Raw genomic sequence first — 16,444 nt, forward strand, 5'->3', positions numbered from 1 at the left:
GGCTTCGTGTGCTTTCATTGGGAGGCGAAAATAATGATGGATATTCAGGTGGAATAAACATGCTTTCAAAATCAAAATTATGAATGAAAATTCACTTTGACGTGTCGCATAAATATTTTATGTGATGAAATAAGAGGTTTTTTCCGAAATTGCTAAAAAATATTAAATAAAAACTGTGTCTGATGCTGTTTTTATATTATAATAGTAATTAATTGTGGAACAAACAGGGAATGCATCGACAAATGGTTAAGTGAGTGTCAGGACTACATGTGTTATGTAATCCAACAATATGAAGTAGAATTTTTTTTATCCCATTTATTTATTCAAGGCTCATTAGCATTTTTTTTAGATGTAACAGAGCCGAATTTTAATCGTGTACATGTCACATGGTTATCATATCTATAATTAGCACATTACACAGTTGTCATTCGCCAGTATTCCTTCTATACCATTACATATGGTACATTCACACAGTAGCCATTCAGGCGTAAGAGTATTCTTTCTGTTCTTCCATTATCCAGTTGGACCACCGGACAGCGGAGACAGTTGATTGATCATTGTTGAGTTATTTATAGAACAGCAGCCCGATGTGTCTTGCAGAGCAGAGCAGTTGTATGGATGAATCGATCTTATTTCGACCGTGGATCGATCTCCATCGCTGATGATTGTTGCGTGGACGTAGCTATTCTGTAACAACACAAAGATGGTCAATGAGGGCCCTGAGTTTTGAACTCACGATCGATCGCTTACTAAGCGAACGCGCAACCAATGTGGCTACGGAGACCCCCAAGTAGAAATTTTCATTCAAACTTTTATATTTTTACACTCCACTTGGCCCTTCTGATCTGATAGAGAATAATTTACCTCCCAAGCACTATCGCCACCAGACGTCGACACTGTACATTTGTCATCACAAATATAAACAAATCAGACTATATAACGCACACCAACAAACCGCCGCATTCGCGAACCTCAACACTTTTACACTTTTTTTTATTACAGAGTCAGTTTGGAACTAACTCAGTTTTAAAAACGAATTCGCTATATGTTAATCGCTAGAGTCGACCCTTCTGGCCTTCGGGCGGCGAATATCATACTAACATTCCTTCCCTTCCCCTAGTGACTGTAAGGCCGGGGCCGGCGTCGTTTTTAACTATTTAAAGCTCGATTCACTAAAACTTGCGCAATGAGAATGATTTGCTACTCCCAAGCGTCATTCTGTGTGTTTTTGTCCAATTTCGCTGGTTCAGGTCAATCACGGAGAGCAACTACGAAGCGTATAGTCTACCCAAGCTTAAGCTCAAGCAATTAATGAAAAGTTATTGTCAATCAAATCATTTCAAATCATGGGAACGAATGAAATCACTATAACTTGAAAAATCAATCCGGTATTAAGATGCATCAACTAGATCTTGTGTGTTTATTTCCATAAACAGTATATTGTAAGTGAATGAATAATATAACGGAATAGCATATCACGACTTATCACTGGCTTTTATTTTTCCTTATTATAGAACTCTACATTTTGACATATTGGAAATGTCGTCGAGATCTTTGCTCTGATTTTCTTATTCACACTACCATGTTTTTGTAAAATTTACAATTGATACCTTAGTATAAAATTTAGTAAGAAAATCTCGCAAAATTTCCGTTTATTCCGTTTTCGTTCTACATTTATTATCGACCTTCCATTTGAGATAACCTTCCAAAGAAGCATTTTGCGATATATATTTTTCCTTTTCATGGTGGTCCTTACTATCATTGAAGTTAATAGTAAACTGTTGAATGTATTGCTTTCCCCAATGGTTTTTCAGAAATTGCAAATCGACAGAAAATTCAAAGAAAAGCTAGCTACCTTCCAATGAGCAATCAAAAGTGAACATAATATGTCATTGATATTTGACTAGTATCGAAATTAGTATCAACAATCGCATGTTCCAAGTGCCGATTACATTCTAATATCAATAAATTAAAACTTACAGTTACGCTTGTACCCGACCAATGAAATAATTAACAATTAAAGCAAACCTAAGAAATAATACCTAAACCTAATAGCTCTGAATGGTGTTTGCTTGGAAGAACAAAAAAACTATTGTACAGTAACATGGAATGGAAATTAGGGTGATTCCATCAAGCGAAAGTGATGTATGGCTAGGAACTAGCGCTCTTCATCATTGTCATAGCTTGAGCATTGTTTGGAAGATATTGTTCCAATTCGTCGGATCATATTGAAATGTTTTTCTCTGCTAAAAATCAGCCTGTTTAATTTCTGTAGTTTCACCATAGCACATTGCTAGATAATATGTAGAAATGTTCATTACGTATAGCAGCTAACCGATGCCGTTAACTCCAGGTCAAATCGTATCCTTTCCAGTTCACGTTCGGGGCCAGATAAACACGCCGGCCGTTGTAGAAGAATGAAACTATACCGTGATAGGCGGTACGTGGTACGCCACTCTGTTGGCGAAAGAACAAATGTTAAATTCATACGAGGTTAATTTTATTTGCATGAAGAATACCTTGAAGTCGTCCATCAATCCGAGGCTTTTGGTGATGCGCTTATACTGCTCTTTGGTAAGATACGCCACCCTCACAGGATCCGTTGTTTTCACCAAACCTCGTTTCAGTTCATCTAGCGTCACTACCGGACTCTGGTAAACCGCGTTCAGGAACATGTCGTCGTAAATTGACTGCAAGAGCAAAGGCACACTTAGTGAAACTGTTGAGAAAATGCATAATGTACTCTTGTATTCACTTTATGTAAATAGGTCAGGTTCATCTTGGTGAAACTAACAAACTCTTCGCTTAGTTTTATATATTTCAAATGCTTGTCAAAGAATAGGCCACTGTAAGAAAAATAAAACAATATATCAATTTCTCGAACACAAAAGATGCATTTTAGAATACTCACTTAGAAACGCCGACCTTTCCGAAAGTGCGAGTTCTAGGTAGCTCAGGTCGAATGCAGGCTCTTTCTTTGCGTTGCTCGGGCTGTCGGATCCAGTCATCCCAAAACCTGGAGATAAAGAAAATATTTCATAGGGTAAGTGAACAAATTATGGTGAACATATGTCACCAACTTGCAGAAATTGGCGATTAAATACTCTGTTTTAGTTCAAAAGTATACAAAAGTCTAGCAGTTTGAACTCTGTTCTTGAAGATTCTTACTGATATTTCGATGGTTAATTGACTAAATTGTATAAAAAACAAAAATGAAAATGCCATTTCCATGTACCCATTATGGTAATGATGTTCCTGGAGTTTCGTAAAGGTGTACCTATTATGGTAATAGTCGGTGTCACATTGAAAAAGTGTTAATAGGATTCCAATAATACTTGTATAATAATTTTTAAATACAGGAACAACTTTTTTTGTGCGGGGGATAGGGACACAGTTCTAGGGGTAACTAGGCCGAACTTCCAACTGTGAAAGCTGTGGCGAGTGGCAAACGCAATAGCTAAACAGGAAGGTTTAACCGAACAAGATGGGAATATCGAGTGATAACAAAAACACAACACCATTTCTTTTCAGAACCATCAACATATTCATAAAGAGTAAACAGTAAACTAATCCATTTTTCAGGTAGATAGGTAGGTATTCACGTAGGAGAAGAAAATAAAACAATATATTTAAAATATATATTTAACAAAAGCTGTCCCCTTTGTATAGTCCTACGTCACTCCGGTTATGTCCCCGACATTACCCACCCGTCTTTTGTACTCGCTTGCCTTTTTGTTGACTGGAATTTATTTCCTTAACATGTTCTTCTTCATGAGGAGCTTGAGAATATCGGACCTGATACCCGAATACACTTCACGGTGGAAACGAAATAAACGGCACGCCATTGAACTACGTTTTACGAGTTAGTTAAGTGTCGAAGATAATAATGAGTTTTGAGACAGAATGAGCACTTTTCAATTAAAAAATCATTAATGAAAATTAACTTCTCCGTATCAAACTGGTATTCAATGTGAGTGGAAAACTTTCTTTTCTTCATGTGATATAATAATCTCATACAAAAATTTCATCTGAAGATGATTTGATATTATAATGATAAGTTTAGTGGGAAACTAATCTAATCTCATTCATTCCGCTTCCATCGTGAAGTGTATTCGAGAATCAGGCCCATCGTCATTTCAGATAATATAAACGAATTAACTTTCTAGTTTAAAGCCTCTATAGTTTAAAAAGTAGAAGTCGAGATTATTGATTCAGGCAAGCCGGGGGTACTTCTGTACCCGCATATATATGACGTAGGACTACGTCTTTGATTTCTGTATAGGGGATCAATTCACTACAAAGTCCTCACAAACTTCACAAAAGAGCACTCACGATCATGAGACAATTAATCTGCATAATCTGCCTGTCAATATAATTATTACAAGTCTCCACAGATAATGTTTCAGACATGAATAATATCTTCGAGGCAAGCTGGATATTTGAAATTGAGTTTAAGAATGCACTGTAAAATGATGGCTTCTCGTATTCTCGATTACTTCTAAATAAAAAAGGTGACCGAACGATTAATATTTTTGTTGGGACAGTTTTATCAACAAAGATTTTTATGTACATTTATGAACATGGATACAAGAAAACCAGAGAATGAAGAGTGTTCCGTGTTGATATTGGAATATCTATCTGATTTTATCAACAGTTTACTATTGAAAATAGACGGGATTAAAAATAAATTATTCCGGAATCTTCCTGCCACTACAACTCTTACAATCCGTTTGAAGTTCGGTTCAGTTCATATAATGATTTTTCTAGAGCCACCATTTGGAGTGTTTTTTTTTATCAATTCGTTTATTTTTACAGGCTCAGTTACTTAAGTTTAAAGAAGCCGAACTCTTAAATATAATTTTGAAACTATATATATAAACAATTTTCTTACATCTATGGTTAGTAAGGTGGAAAACCGATTGCTCGCGGTGTACTCGAGTTTAGGAGGGTGACATATTTTTAGGAGAAGGATGGGATATAAGGAAATTGTAACAATGTTGATGAACACTCATTTCATAAATCTATTCGTATATCTATAGAGTATTTACATTTCAACTTATTCTACTATTTATAGCAAGGGGACGAATTACTCGTAAAGGAAGGAAAGGAGGGTATAAGGATGTAGGGACTTTTGGAGTGTTGAATGAGTTAAATTTACGATTTTTTTAACAGTTACAAAACGAAATTCCTACGTCAAGTCTTCGTCCGTTTCTCTAGACTCAGACTCTTCTGCATACCTTTTTGTACTCCGCAATGTGTTTTCCTAACACGGACTACAAAAGCGAGAACGAACACGTTTTGGCTCGATTATTCAAGACTGCATTGGAATTCCTCTTCATATCCTCTGCACACTGAATTTCTACGCATACCATCTGATGAATAGGCAAATATCTGATAACAAAATCGAAACTGAGTGCCTCGAGTTCATCAAATCTAGCAGTAATTTTAAATAATAACTAGCTGACCCGGCGAACTTTGTCCCGCCCAAAATTATTGTTTTAATATGAATTGTATAGAACAAATGGCCTGGCCGGGTAAGGGAGTAAAAAGTGCCCGCAAACCAAACCAGCAGCTGTATGACAAATATTGTATAGGATATTACATAAGAAACTTTGGCGGTTTATTTGAACACCTATGTGGTTTAACATAGGATCTATAGTGAAAAACGTACTTTTTCGTTTATTTCACGCCATCCTCAAAAGCTTCGAGATAAAAATTTGAAAAAAAATTAATATACATCTTACTACGGTGTATCAAGAAAAATTATCAAAAAAAATTCATCAAAAAATTTGGTACTAAAAATATTGAATTTTGAAAAAAAATATAACTTTGAGACTCACTTCTGCTCTAATTTTTTATTTAAATGTGTTCGTATGTGTCTTTTTCTCCGAATTGGCGTAATTTTTCCTGAATTTTTAAGAGCATTGCGAGACACAAAAATAATTTTCTTCATTGTCTGCATTATTATTTTTATTTTCTTTAAATCGATTATTTTATTGTATTCGTGATTTTCAATTGTAAGATTACAATTGAAAAAAAAAACAACTCGGATTTTTTAAGTGTTTTTCTCATTAATCCGAATCTTTCCACAAGGACTTTATTTTTTCTCACAGAGCTCTATCGTACTGCTGACTCCTATGAATTTAGTAAACCATCTAAATCCAATGTAAAGATAATCTCATATACTTTAGGATACAAGAAAAAAAAATTAAACGGCGCAATGTTCTAAATATACCGACAAAATTTAGACATATGAAAAACAAAATTTAAAAAGATATTATAGCAGTAATGGGTCTCTAAATTCAACATAAATTACAAATGTCCACAGGCCAAAAAACAATATTTTTTTTGGTGCAAATCCTCTTAAAAATTCAAAAAAAAATTACGCTTCGTGTGGAAAAAACAACACATACGAACGCATCGAATAAAAATTAAAGTAAAATTGGGTCTCAGAGTAATATTTTTTTTTCAAAATTTCGAAATGCCTGAAAATATATATTTTTTTGTACCGCGAAAAACACTCTAAAAATTCTGAAAAAAAATCACACATACCTAAAATAGACGTAGGAACAAATTTGAACACAAACTAGAGCAGCACTGAATCCCAAAATAAAAAAAAATAAAAATTTAATTTAAAATAAAAATAAAAATTTAATTTAAAATAAAAATAAAAATTAATTTAAATTTTTTTTTAGTGTTTGATTTTCTGATGAAAAAATTGTTTGAAAATATTGATCGTGAAATGGCGTGAAAAAAACGAAAAGGTGCATTTTTCACCACAGATCTTATGGTGTACCATATAAGGACTCAAATATATGGTACTACTGCCAAAATGTTTTATTTAGTATCCTATACAATATTCTCAATACAGCTGGCTGAGACGAACCAGCCCAGGAGGCTGAAAGTCTCAAAAATAAAGAAAAAAAAAAAAAAAAAATCTATACAGCTGGTGATTTAGTTTGGGGAACTTTTCACTCCCTTACCCAGCCAGACTCTTTGGAAATATAAAAAAAATATTTTTTTGTACCGCGCAACACTGAAAAAAATCACACATATCTATATAAGCCTTAGAAACACATTTAAATATAAATTAGAGTAGTACTGAATCTCTAAATCCAAAAAAATTTTTTTTTTAATTTCAATATTTTTTTTAGTACTAAAATTTTTGATGATTTTTTTATATAATTTTTCTTGATACACCGTAGTAAGATGCACATTCAGTATTTTTTTCAAATTTTTATCTCGAAGCTTTTGAGAATGGCGTGAAATAAACGAAAAAGTACGTTTTTCACTATAGGTCCTATCTTAAATTACATAGCGCTTCAAATAAACCGTCAACATTTCTTATTTAATATCCTATACAATATTTGCCATACAGCTATTGATTTGGTTTGGAGGCACTTTTTACTCCCTTACCCGGTCAGGCCCTTTCTAAACTTTTTCTCATCACAACATTGTTCTTTGAGCAGAATACAACAAATACAACAAAATAAAGACGGCTCAAAAGGGACCTTTCCTTCTTCGGATTTTGCAATTAGCGACACATTTGGCTTTCCTTTTTTATTTATATAGATAGAAATGCGTTATTTCGCCTGAAAATCCATTTCCACCTTCAAACAAAGATCAATTTCGTAAACATTGAATGGACTACCAACGCTTATCATGAAGTAATTTTGAAACATATGCGAAATCAGTTTTCCGAATTTTCAGTGTTTTCCGAATTTTTTTCGATTTTTCTCTCCATAACATTGATCTTCGGGCAGAGACGAACACATCAAAAAGATGGCTCAAATCGAACGATTCGTTCTTCGGGTTTCGAGCTTAGCAACACATTTGGCCTTACATTTTTATTTAAATAGATTTCAGAGGGAAATGTAAAATACATTACAAAAATAATGTAACGAAGAACATAATCTATTACAATGCATGAATTGATCTTTCATGGCATTTGTTCAAACTACTTTTTACAAAACAAATATGTTGAATTCAAATGAATTCGAGAATTGTTTCATTAAATCAATACAAACAATTGATTACTAAGTCAACGGTAGTCTCACGTATACCTTGCGGTATCATAGATATAACCCACACAGTTTTTTTTATGTGATAACGTTATGTAGTGTAACATTTATGTTTTGATTCATGTTACATCATTGGGCCTCTACAACCTGTTAATGGATTGACAATAAACAAAGAAAAAAAACTATCTAGAAAGTGGTTAAATAACTCACGCTTTTGGCCACTTGGGTTCCAACTCCTCCCACAGTTCTTTGGTCATCATCCAGCCGAGTCCTGGGAAGAAATCAGATCTATACAGCAACTCGCTGGCGGCACCGTCAATCAATCCTTCCTTCCCGTTATCATTCCAGGCGGAAATGCACCACAGAGACTGATCTTTTTTGAGTATGGGATATGTTCCCAAAAAGTATTCGTAAAAGTCCGGCGCAATGCTCAAATCGTCCTCAACGATAATTATCGATTCGAAACCTTGCTTGAATACGGTTTTCAAAGCCCAACCATAGTGACGAGAAATTTTGTAGTATCCTTTATATTTTTTCTCCTTCGGTAGCACGGTTATATCGGACTGGTCTGGCTGACGGATCAATGTGACGTTTTCCTTATAGGAAAGAATCATGGTTCGTGTAGCTTCATCGTCACAATCCTGGGACACAATGATGGGGAATTGATCAGCCCTGGGGCGATATCTTATCAAATCATCTAAACATTTGTTCACGGACAGACGATTGCATGCGAAGACTAAAACGGGAATGATGGGACTGTTGACATCGCCATTAATATACTTCTGCTGGAATTTTTCGAGTCCGGAAGAACCATCCGGTTTGGGAGGTGTCTCTGCTATGGGCGCTGGAACCTCGATTAGATCAACGTTATTTACCACCGGAGGAAGCGCTTCAGTGCTGGTTGTTTTCTCTTCTTTCTGAAGAATATTTATTATTTCTCTGTATAATCGGCCCCGACTTTCCTCTGCAAAGTGAATGTTTTGTTCCAAATAATGGACCTTCTGTAAGATACTTTGGTCTCTTTGTGGATTTGACTCTTTGAAGTTTTTTATGAATATTAGGTACGTTGTGAAAATCCACCCAACTAGTATTGCCGCAATCAAGAATGTTTTTCGTGGACGCATTATTTCAGATGATGTATGTGCCTATTCGTCTTATACTTTATTGTTGTGTGTCAAAACTACAAACCGAACAAATCTGAAGCAATATTTTTAACCATCAACATGTTAATTCTGTTTGCTCCAGATACACTCTGTTGTCACCCATAATTAGGACCAACTTGATGAGTTTCTTTTCACTCCAGAATATTTGCAGAGAAAACATTTTGTGGTTGTTCTACAATTCGGAGCGCTTCATGTTCTCATTAAAAACAATGCAGAACGTAATCAAAACTAGCTTATCCCGGATACGAAGAATTTTTATTACGTGGACAACACTTGCTCGCACTTTGTTTATAAAATGTATGCTAGCAGAAAGTATGTATGCAAAGTTTGCACAATTGACGTTTCAGCGTTTCACTGGTTGTATTCGAAAACATCGAATTACGTACACTGTACAGCGCGAAAAAAACTGACAATCCATACGAATTGATGAAGATGCGTGCCGGCATTGGTGTTGATTGTTTGAGCTTCATGTTTTATGAGCACAAAGCGAAAATGATGATGGATTTTCGGGAGGAATAGACATTTAGAAAAACATAGTAATGAAGTAAGTAATGTTGTAATGAAGATAATAACTAATAAGCATCACCAGCTCATACCCGCAATATGTACTAATTGCGTAGCAATGGGTTTTACCTAGTTCATGCGAAGCCAATCTAGTTTATCTGTTTTTGCTTTAGAACATAATATTTGAATCTTTCATTGTTTGTTCAATTTTTTCGAGCAAAGGAAAAAACGGTTTCGTTACTCCAGTTTTTTTAATTAACACAATTGTCCGAACAAGATTTTAACTGAAAAATTAGTTGATTAAAAACTAAGTGAAAGGCTGCCCAAAAACAAATTTTAAATGTGTCTCTGTTGCTTCAGTACAAAATTCTTAGTCCTTATGACTTCGCTTCAAAGTCCATATTGACAACAATCACCACGGGCGGCACTACGATAGATAAACTTCATTCATTATTTACCGATGTCATATAAGCGGAAACGAAATGCTTCCTGATTCGGATTGTGACCTGGTCATAACCTATGTGTGTATAGAATGAGGCGCGCATCACACAAGTGAGAAGAGATGTTTGGTATCTGAATTCTACGCCAGGTACATGTTGCGCTATCGTGTTTATGTATTCTGTGCGCTTCGCACCAAGATAGAACACGTGTTTGCTTTGAACGCGCGCTGATGAAAATAAAATTCAAGCGCAGCGCTGCGTATGTTTTCTGAACACTGCGTGTGGGCATATGCGCAACACAGTGTATCCCGGATATGATTGGGCGATCTTTAGAAAAGGATCGATCTTAACGAATCGATTTTCTAAGCGACGATCGTTCCAAAGAATCGATCTTCGCAGAATCGATCTTTGAAAAATCGAATGCCTTTTTTCTATTTTTCTACTTATTCTATACAAGTGTCGTTTTTTATTCAAACATGGGATAAACATTTCACATTTCTATTCAAACATCAATACATTTTTTTTTCATTCTCAGCATAAAGGTCACATTTGAATGCCCAAAATTGTATTTTCCAAGGCACTTATGTTGTGCCGTCATGGTTACATATTTTGTAATGACCAAATTTAAAACAGAGGAACATTTCTTGGATTGCTACGATCAAAAAGATCGGAAGGATCGAAAAGAAAAGATCGATTTTCCCGATTTTACGGAGTACAATTAATCGATCCAAAAAATCGGAAATCGAAGAGGAAAAGATCGATCTTCTGAATATCGATCCAAAATCGCCCAATCATATCCCTGGGTATAGCAACCAGCGCATGATAAGGCATCTCTTCTGTGTAGAAAACATTAAGGTGATGATGAATATGCTATTCAGCTTGGTGCCAGACAATTACGAAGCGGTTGGCCTTTGAAGGTAAGAACTTTTGAGACAACCTGATATAATTTGAATTAATGTAGTACTGCGAAAGATCGTGTTACATATTGTGGAATATCATTCAACAGGAACTCATACTAGATCGTGATTGAGGACATATTAGGGTAAATGATCTTGGTTTGTCCGATTTGGGGTGTTTTTACGCAACTAGTTTTTCTTCATGAAAATCATAAACAATTGATACGAGTTTGGGTTTGTTGAGAAGCCCCAAGTCTCTAGTTGCTAATAGTACCAAAAGGCGTAGAAATTATTCAAGTTTTTATGTTTTTAACGATTTTCCTCAAAGAGGAATTATGATCATGGTTTGCCCAAAAAATGATCGTGGTTTGTCCGACTTTAGAAATCACCATTTTTGAATGAAAACATACAAATTCTCAAGTAGATGTTGCATTTATCATTGCTTGAGTTTACTGTCATCATATTGATTCATTCATAATTTAGACTTTCTTCAGAATATTGCATTTTCTTGGGCATTTTAAAAGTGTTCTCCTCAACACACTCAACATAGAGAAACTTTGTTTCTGTTATGCGCGAAGGACACAATAAACAAACTGCAGCGCACCAAGCGGTATAATCGCCCCCGACATTTAGCCATAGAAATCATGTGGACAAAACAACATTATTCAATTGTACAACTCATGATCAGAATTGAGTTCATCAAAATGCGTAAATTTAATGGTTTAGCTATGTAAATCTGATACATATGGTGTGCAAGATTAGAGCATTCAAAAAAGTGAACAAACCATGATCATTTACCTTACATCATATTATGAATTTGACACATTATGATTGTTGATGTTTATTTCAAGACAGATCTACAATACATGGTGTGGTCGTTTGGTCACTAAGCCGGCTAGGGGAGCGGTATATGCAAGGAGTAGAAAAAAAGCGTTTACCTGAAGCATGATAGAGAGAAGTTAAGCACAAGTGTTTGAAATTTTGCATTCTCTTAAGGGGCTGTCCACATACCCCGTGGACAACTTTAGAGGGGGTAGGGGGTACGAAAATGTCCGCGATTGTCCACGGAGAGGGAGGAGAGGGTTCAGATAATGTCCACGTGGATACATAAAATGAATATTTTTGAAAATACAATAATATCCATAATGAATAAAATCTGCTCTGCATTTTCATCAAATTTCAATCTTGCCGCCCCTTGCGAGTACTCCGTATTTATCAATAAGAGACCATATTTTTTCATATTGTTGAACTGTTTCGCTGAAACGTGTATTCTGAGAGTAACGCACATGAACTGAGAGTGATGGATTTATTTACATTGGCAGAAGAGGATCATACATTCCGCCAGGACGAAGACACCACCAAAGTATGTTAGAATCTTGTAATTTGAAAAATGCACGACATAGTTTTCTTAGGTACGGGTTTTGTTGTTGTATCTGTCTTCTGAGAACTCCAAAGGTGATGAACCAAAGAAAAATGAACAACAAATCACCTGGTGAAGCTTGGTCACGTAGAACGCTACAATATATCGGTTCCATAGTTTTGCGTCTTGTGTATGGTGAGATTGTAAAGAAATTACGTTTTATGTGCTTCTACAAAGCTTCGATAGATTCTAGCAAGAACTGCTTATAACTAAACGAAACTAAAGTCGGCGATCCAGAATAAAATAACTGAATTAGCCAATAAAATAGACGTCATATTCCATCAGGACAATGTCAATCTTCCTTCTCTTTGACAACCTGACCGAAAATGTTAGGTTTGCCTGAGAAGTGCTATTTCACCCGCCGTCCTCACCAGATATTGCATTTCCGGTTATCACTTTTTCAGGCCACTTTTCTTGAGCGCAATAATTGCGACTCATTGGGTAGCATGGAAAAGAACCTTGTCCAGTTTTTACGAGAAACCAAGCAAGTGTTGGGAGGTTGGGCTTTGAAATTGCGGAAGGATCGATTCAGCAATACCTTACACTGTGTAAACTAGGCATAAGAATTAACCAATCAATATTTAAAATAAAACATCGCAAAAAAACTCGATGGTTGGAAGCCACATGAACTATTGTAAATTTTTGCTACATTTTGTGAATTTTTGACTGAATTTTCATCAGCAAATCGATCACGGTGTATAGAAATGGGTAAAATACGATATTGTTCGCAAAGATCATGGGATAAGCAAGACAAACCACTGCAAATAACATCAAAGCCAGGATTACACAAGAAGGGACGCGGTGTGTATGGTGGAACTGGAAGCGAATCTCCAATTATGAGGAGTTACATGGTTAATTCAGTGTTGTACGGTTCACAACTGGATAGATTCGATCAACAGAAAAGTGTCACATAAATCTTTGATGACGCACCAAAAAATTAGGGCGATTAATTGGGAAGTTTTGATGCATCCATGGTTTATCCCAGACCTTGCAAACATACAGGGTGGGCCATTTAAAGTGGAAGCATCTGGCAACCCCATAACTTTTGACAGAGATGTCAGATTAACAAATGTCATACCGCGTTGGAAGCGTCATTTCAGTACAATTTTAACCATGGAACAATACACACCTAAACAACGCGCTGAAATTGTTCAGCTGTACATCCAAATAACTTCTCAATTGTGTTAACTAAACGTGGGTGGAAAAATAAAAATAAAGTTAAAAAATAATATAAATAAAGTCGCCTGGAGACAACACTATACGTCGATTATATGCCAAATTTATATCATCTGGTAGTGTTGGTAATGCCAGTCATCTGTCCAGGCAACGACCAAGACGTTTCGACGAGAATATTGATGCCGTTCGAGCCAGTGTTGCAGAGACTCCATCGATATCAGGTCGCCATCGTTCGCAAGAGTTAGACATCTTTTTATTGCCATTTGTTCGTGAAAATGAATTGGACAATTACTGGTTCCAACAGGACGGCGCTACATGCCATACAGTGACTGCCACGACCAAATTATTGCGCGAAATGTTCCCCGGAAGATTAATATCGAAAAACGGCGATTATGACTGGCCACCGAGATCACCTGATTTGACGCCTCCTGACTTTTTTTTATGGGGATATTTAAAATCCAAGGTATACACTGGTAAACCAAGGACCCTGGCTGCGCTGAAAGACAATATCCGACAAGAAATTGCTGCCATATCGGCCGAAACATTGGGCAAAGTGATGGAAAATGCCGAAAAAAGGACACATTTTGCGGTCAAGGCCAGAGGCGGTCATTTACGAGATATCATAATCAAAAAGTAGTTAGAACAAATCTCCTTGGACCAAAATAAATGAATTTCAAAAATTTTTTTTTAAATTCCACTTCTTTACTTTGCTATTGCAAAAACAAACCCTTCCACTTTAAATGGCCCACCCTGTATTTGTGTTCTATTAAGAAATGATCGTGTTATAAGCGTCCGAAATTTTTAGACGTAGTCCTACGTCAAAAAAACATTCAGAAATTAAACAGAAAAACGCGAATACTTTTTAAATGATCCAAAACATTCGAATAATTGTGTGTCTGTAAGAATGATACTTTGGATTTTTGACGTAGAACTACGTCTGTCATTAAGGGTGTCAAATCAGAAAACAGGTCACGTTTTCATGAAATAAAGTTAACGTTAATAACTATTTTTGCCGCGAACGGATTTTGGCGATTAATATGCCATACAATAGAATCCCCTGGTTAGTAAATGGTTAAAATTCATGAAAACTTTAAGTGTTTCTATTTTCCCATACATTTGTTCTGTCCTTTTGAGTAATTTCCCGAACAGAGATATCAATAACGAACAACTTCTCGACGACCAACGGAGGGGAAATCGTAGGATTTAAAGTCTCCGTGAACAAAGGAAAAGGAGAAGAATGGAGGGGAATATTTGCCTAGAGTATAAACAGTGGATCTCGCTGAGGCAAACTTTCATTCGGCATCGGACTGTTAGTAATCCAGTTGACTTTGCTTTCGCTGTGCTTCGATCTAAGATTGGACCCCACCAGTGGTAATCCAACTTTGAAATCGTCGTTTGATTTTTCTGTTCGTTTTTCGCGTTATTCGTATCGTGTGTTCTTCTTTCCGCGTCATAAATTGGACGCTTCGCGTAGTGTGCGATGAGCAAGAAGAAGAGAAAGGCAGGCTCGAGCCCTGCAAAAAACGAACGCATTGCCAGGGGCAATACAATTTCGAGGTAAGCGTCATCTAATGATGCATGCGGTGTTGGTGCAGTGAAAAGCGCTCGCACTGAACCGAGCCTTCGCAAATGTGACACCGCACCGAACAACAGCGAAGGCGATTTCGGCGCGTCGGTCGAAAATGTAAACGCCCAGGCAGCAACCAAAATCAAGCTCCCCCCGCTGGTGGTGAAGGCGGTCACTCTTGACAAACTCATCAGCGAATTCGCATCGATGCGTGTTACAGCAGAGTACAAGCTGTGTGGCATAATTCAGTCTTGTTCCAAGCAGTTAACATTGTTTATTTTCTGTCTTCATAAGGGCTTCGTTGATGCCTTTGAGAATGCATCAATGCATTAAACTGACGTTATGGCGAAGCAGACGTTAAGGTTGTGCACCAAAAAATTATTTGGGAATACCAAGCATCTTGAATGTCTTACTGGAATGTTATAAGTTATTTGAGTTCGCGTGCCAGTCGCAAATCTGCCTTCAACTAGGATTGCATTTGCGCTAATATTGATCATAATGAAGCATTGCTACTGTTTTCGAGGTTGTCATTAACAAAAAGTAAATGTTCTGGAATTTTGTATGTGATTAGGTTTAGCTTGCCAGTAGTAAAACTTCCTCCACTAAGGGTGACAGCTGCGCTTCTCTCGAGCATGAGAAAGAAATGCAGCTCTTTTCGAGGCCAGTAATATTAACAGAAGCGTTTCTTTTGAGAATAGCACAGAATGATGAGAAATGTTTATATTGCTAGTAGTTTCAAGCCACCAATGTATAGCTCTGTATGCATGCTATGGTGAACGCTTGTTTGGCGCTTGGTTTACGCTTAGTTTGTACGAACGATATCTAGAGGTGCGATTCCTTTGAGGCAATACTAAATAACATGTATATTTGATACTTGCAAGTGTTGTCATTGTTGTTGTTTACATGCGGTGCAAAGGATATATTGATGTAGTTATGAGATATGGAATAATGGTGCTGGTGCAACATGTATATAATCGACTGTAGCCGAGTCTATGTCAATTTCGAAAAAGGCCACCGGAATAGCCTTCGAGGTAAATTTTCAATGCATTGACATTAAATAAATTGCGACATACGATTGTTTTGCGAGGGCAAGAATGAATCATCAATCAATTATCGTCAACTGATTATACAATGAAAAAATCATTTCAGAGATTATTCTACTAAGCAGTTGTTTCTAAAATTTCACAGCATTATAGAATAATATCCGAAGGTATAAACAAGCGACTTATATAAAATAACAGCGTAGTTCTACGTCAA

The 16,444-nt window shown here is 36.3% G+C and overlaps 1 protein-coding gene across 1 annotated transcript; it reads right to left on the bottom strand.

Annotated features, from left to right (window-relative positions):
- Positions 1-1,651: 1,651 nt before the first annotated feature.
- Positions 1,652-9,526, bottom strand: LOC129764204 (alpha-1,3-mannosyl-glycoprotein 2-beta-N-acetylglucosaminyltransferase). The gene is made up of 5 exons (XM_055763065.1): positions 8,232-9,526; positions 2,912-3,016; positions 2,756-2,846; positions 2,520-2,690; positions 1,652-2,457 (listed from the first exon to the last, which is right to left on the bottom strand). The coding sequence occupies exons 1-5, from the start codon at positions 9,143-9,145 to the stop codon at positions 2,344-2,346; spliced, it is 1,395 nt and encodes a 464-aa protein (XP_055619040.1). The 5' UTR covers positions 9,146-9,526; the 3' UTR covers positions 1,652-2,343.
- Positions 9,527-16,444: the final 6,918 nt, after the last annotated feature.

The sequence above is a fragment of the Toxorhynchites rutilus genome, chromosome 2 (assembly GCF_029784135.1).
Source record: "Toxorhynchites rutilus septentrionalis strain SRP chromosome 2, ASM2978413v1, whole genome shotgun sequence".
Taxonomy (NCBI): domain Eukaryota; kingdom Metazoa; phylum Arthropoda; class Insecta; order Diptera; family Culicidae; genus Toxorhynchites; species Toxorhynchites rutilus.

What these genes read in the sequence shown, in the direction of transcription:
- LOC129764204 (XM_055763065.1), bottom strand. Translation starts at nt 9,145, where the DNA reads ATGCGTCCACGAAAAACATTCTTGATTGCGGCAATACTAGTTGGGTGG. An exon ending in GAACCCAAGTGGCCAAAAGC is followed by an intron (nt 3,017 to 8,231) that starts GTGAGTTATTTA and finishes CTTTATCTCCAG; the next exon opens with GTTTTGGGATGACTGGATCC. An exon ending in GGAAAGGTCGGCGTTTCTAA is followed by an intron (nt 2,847 to 2,911) that starts GTGAGTATTCTA and finishes TTTTTCTTACAG; the next exon opens with TGGCCTATTCTTTGACAAGC.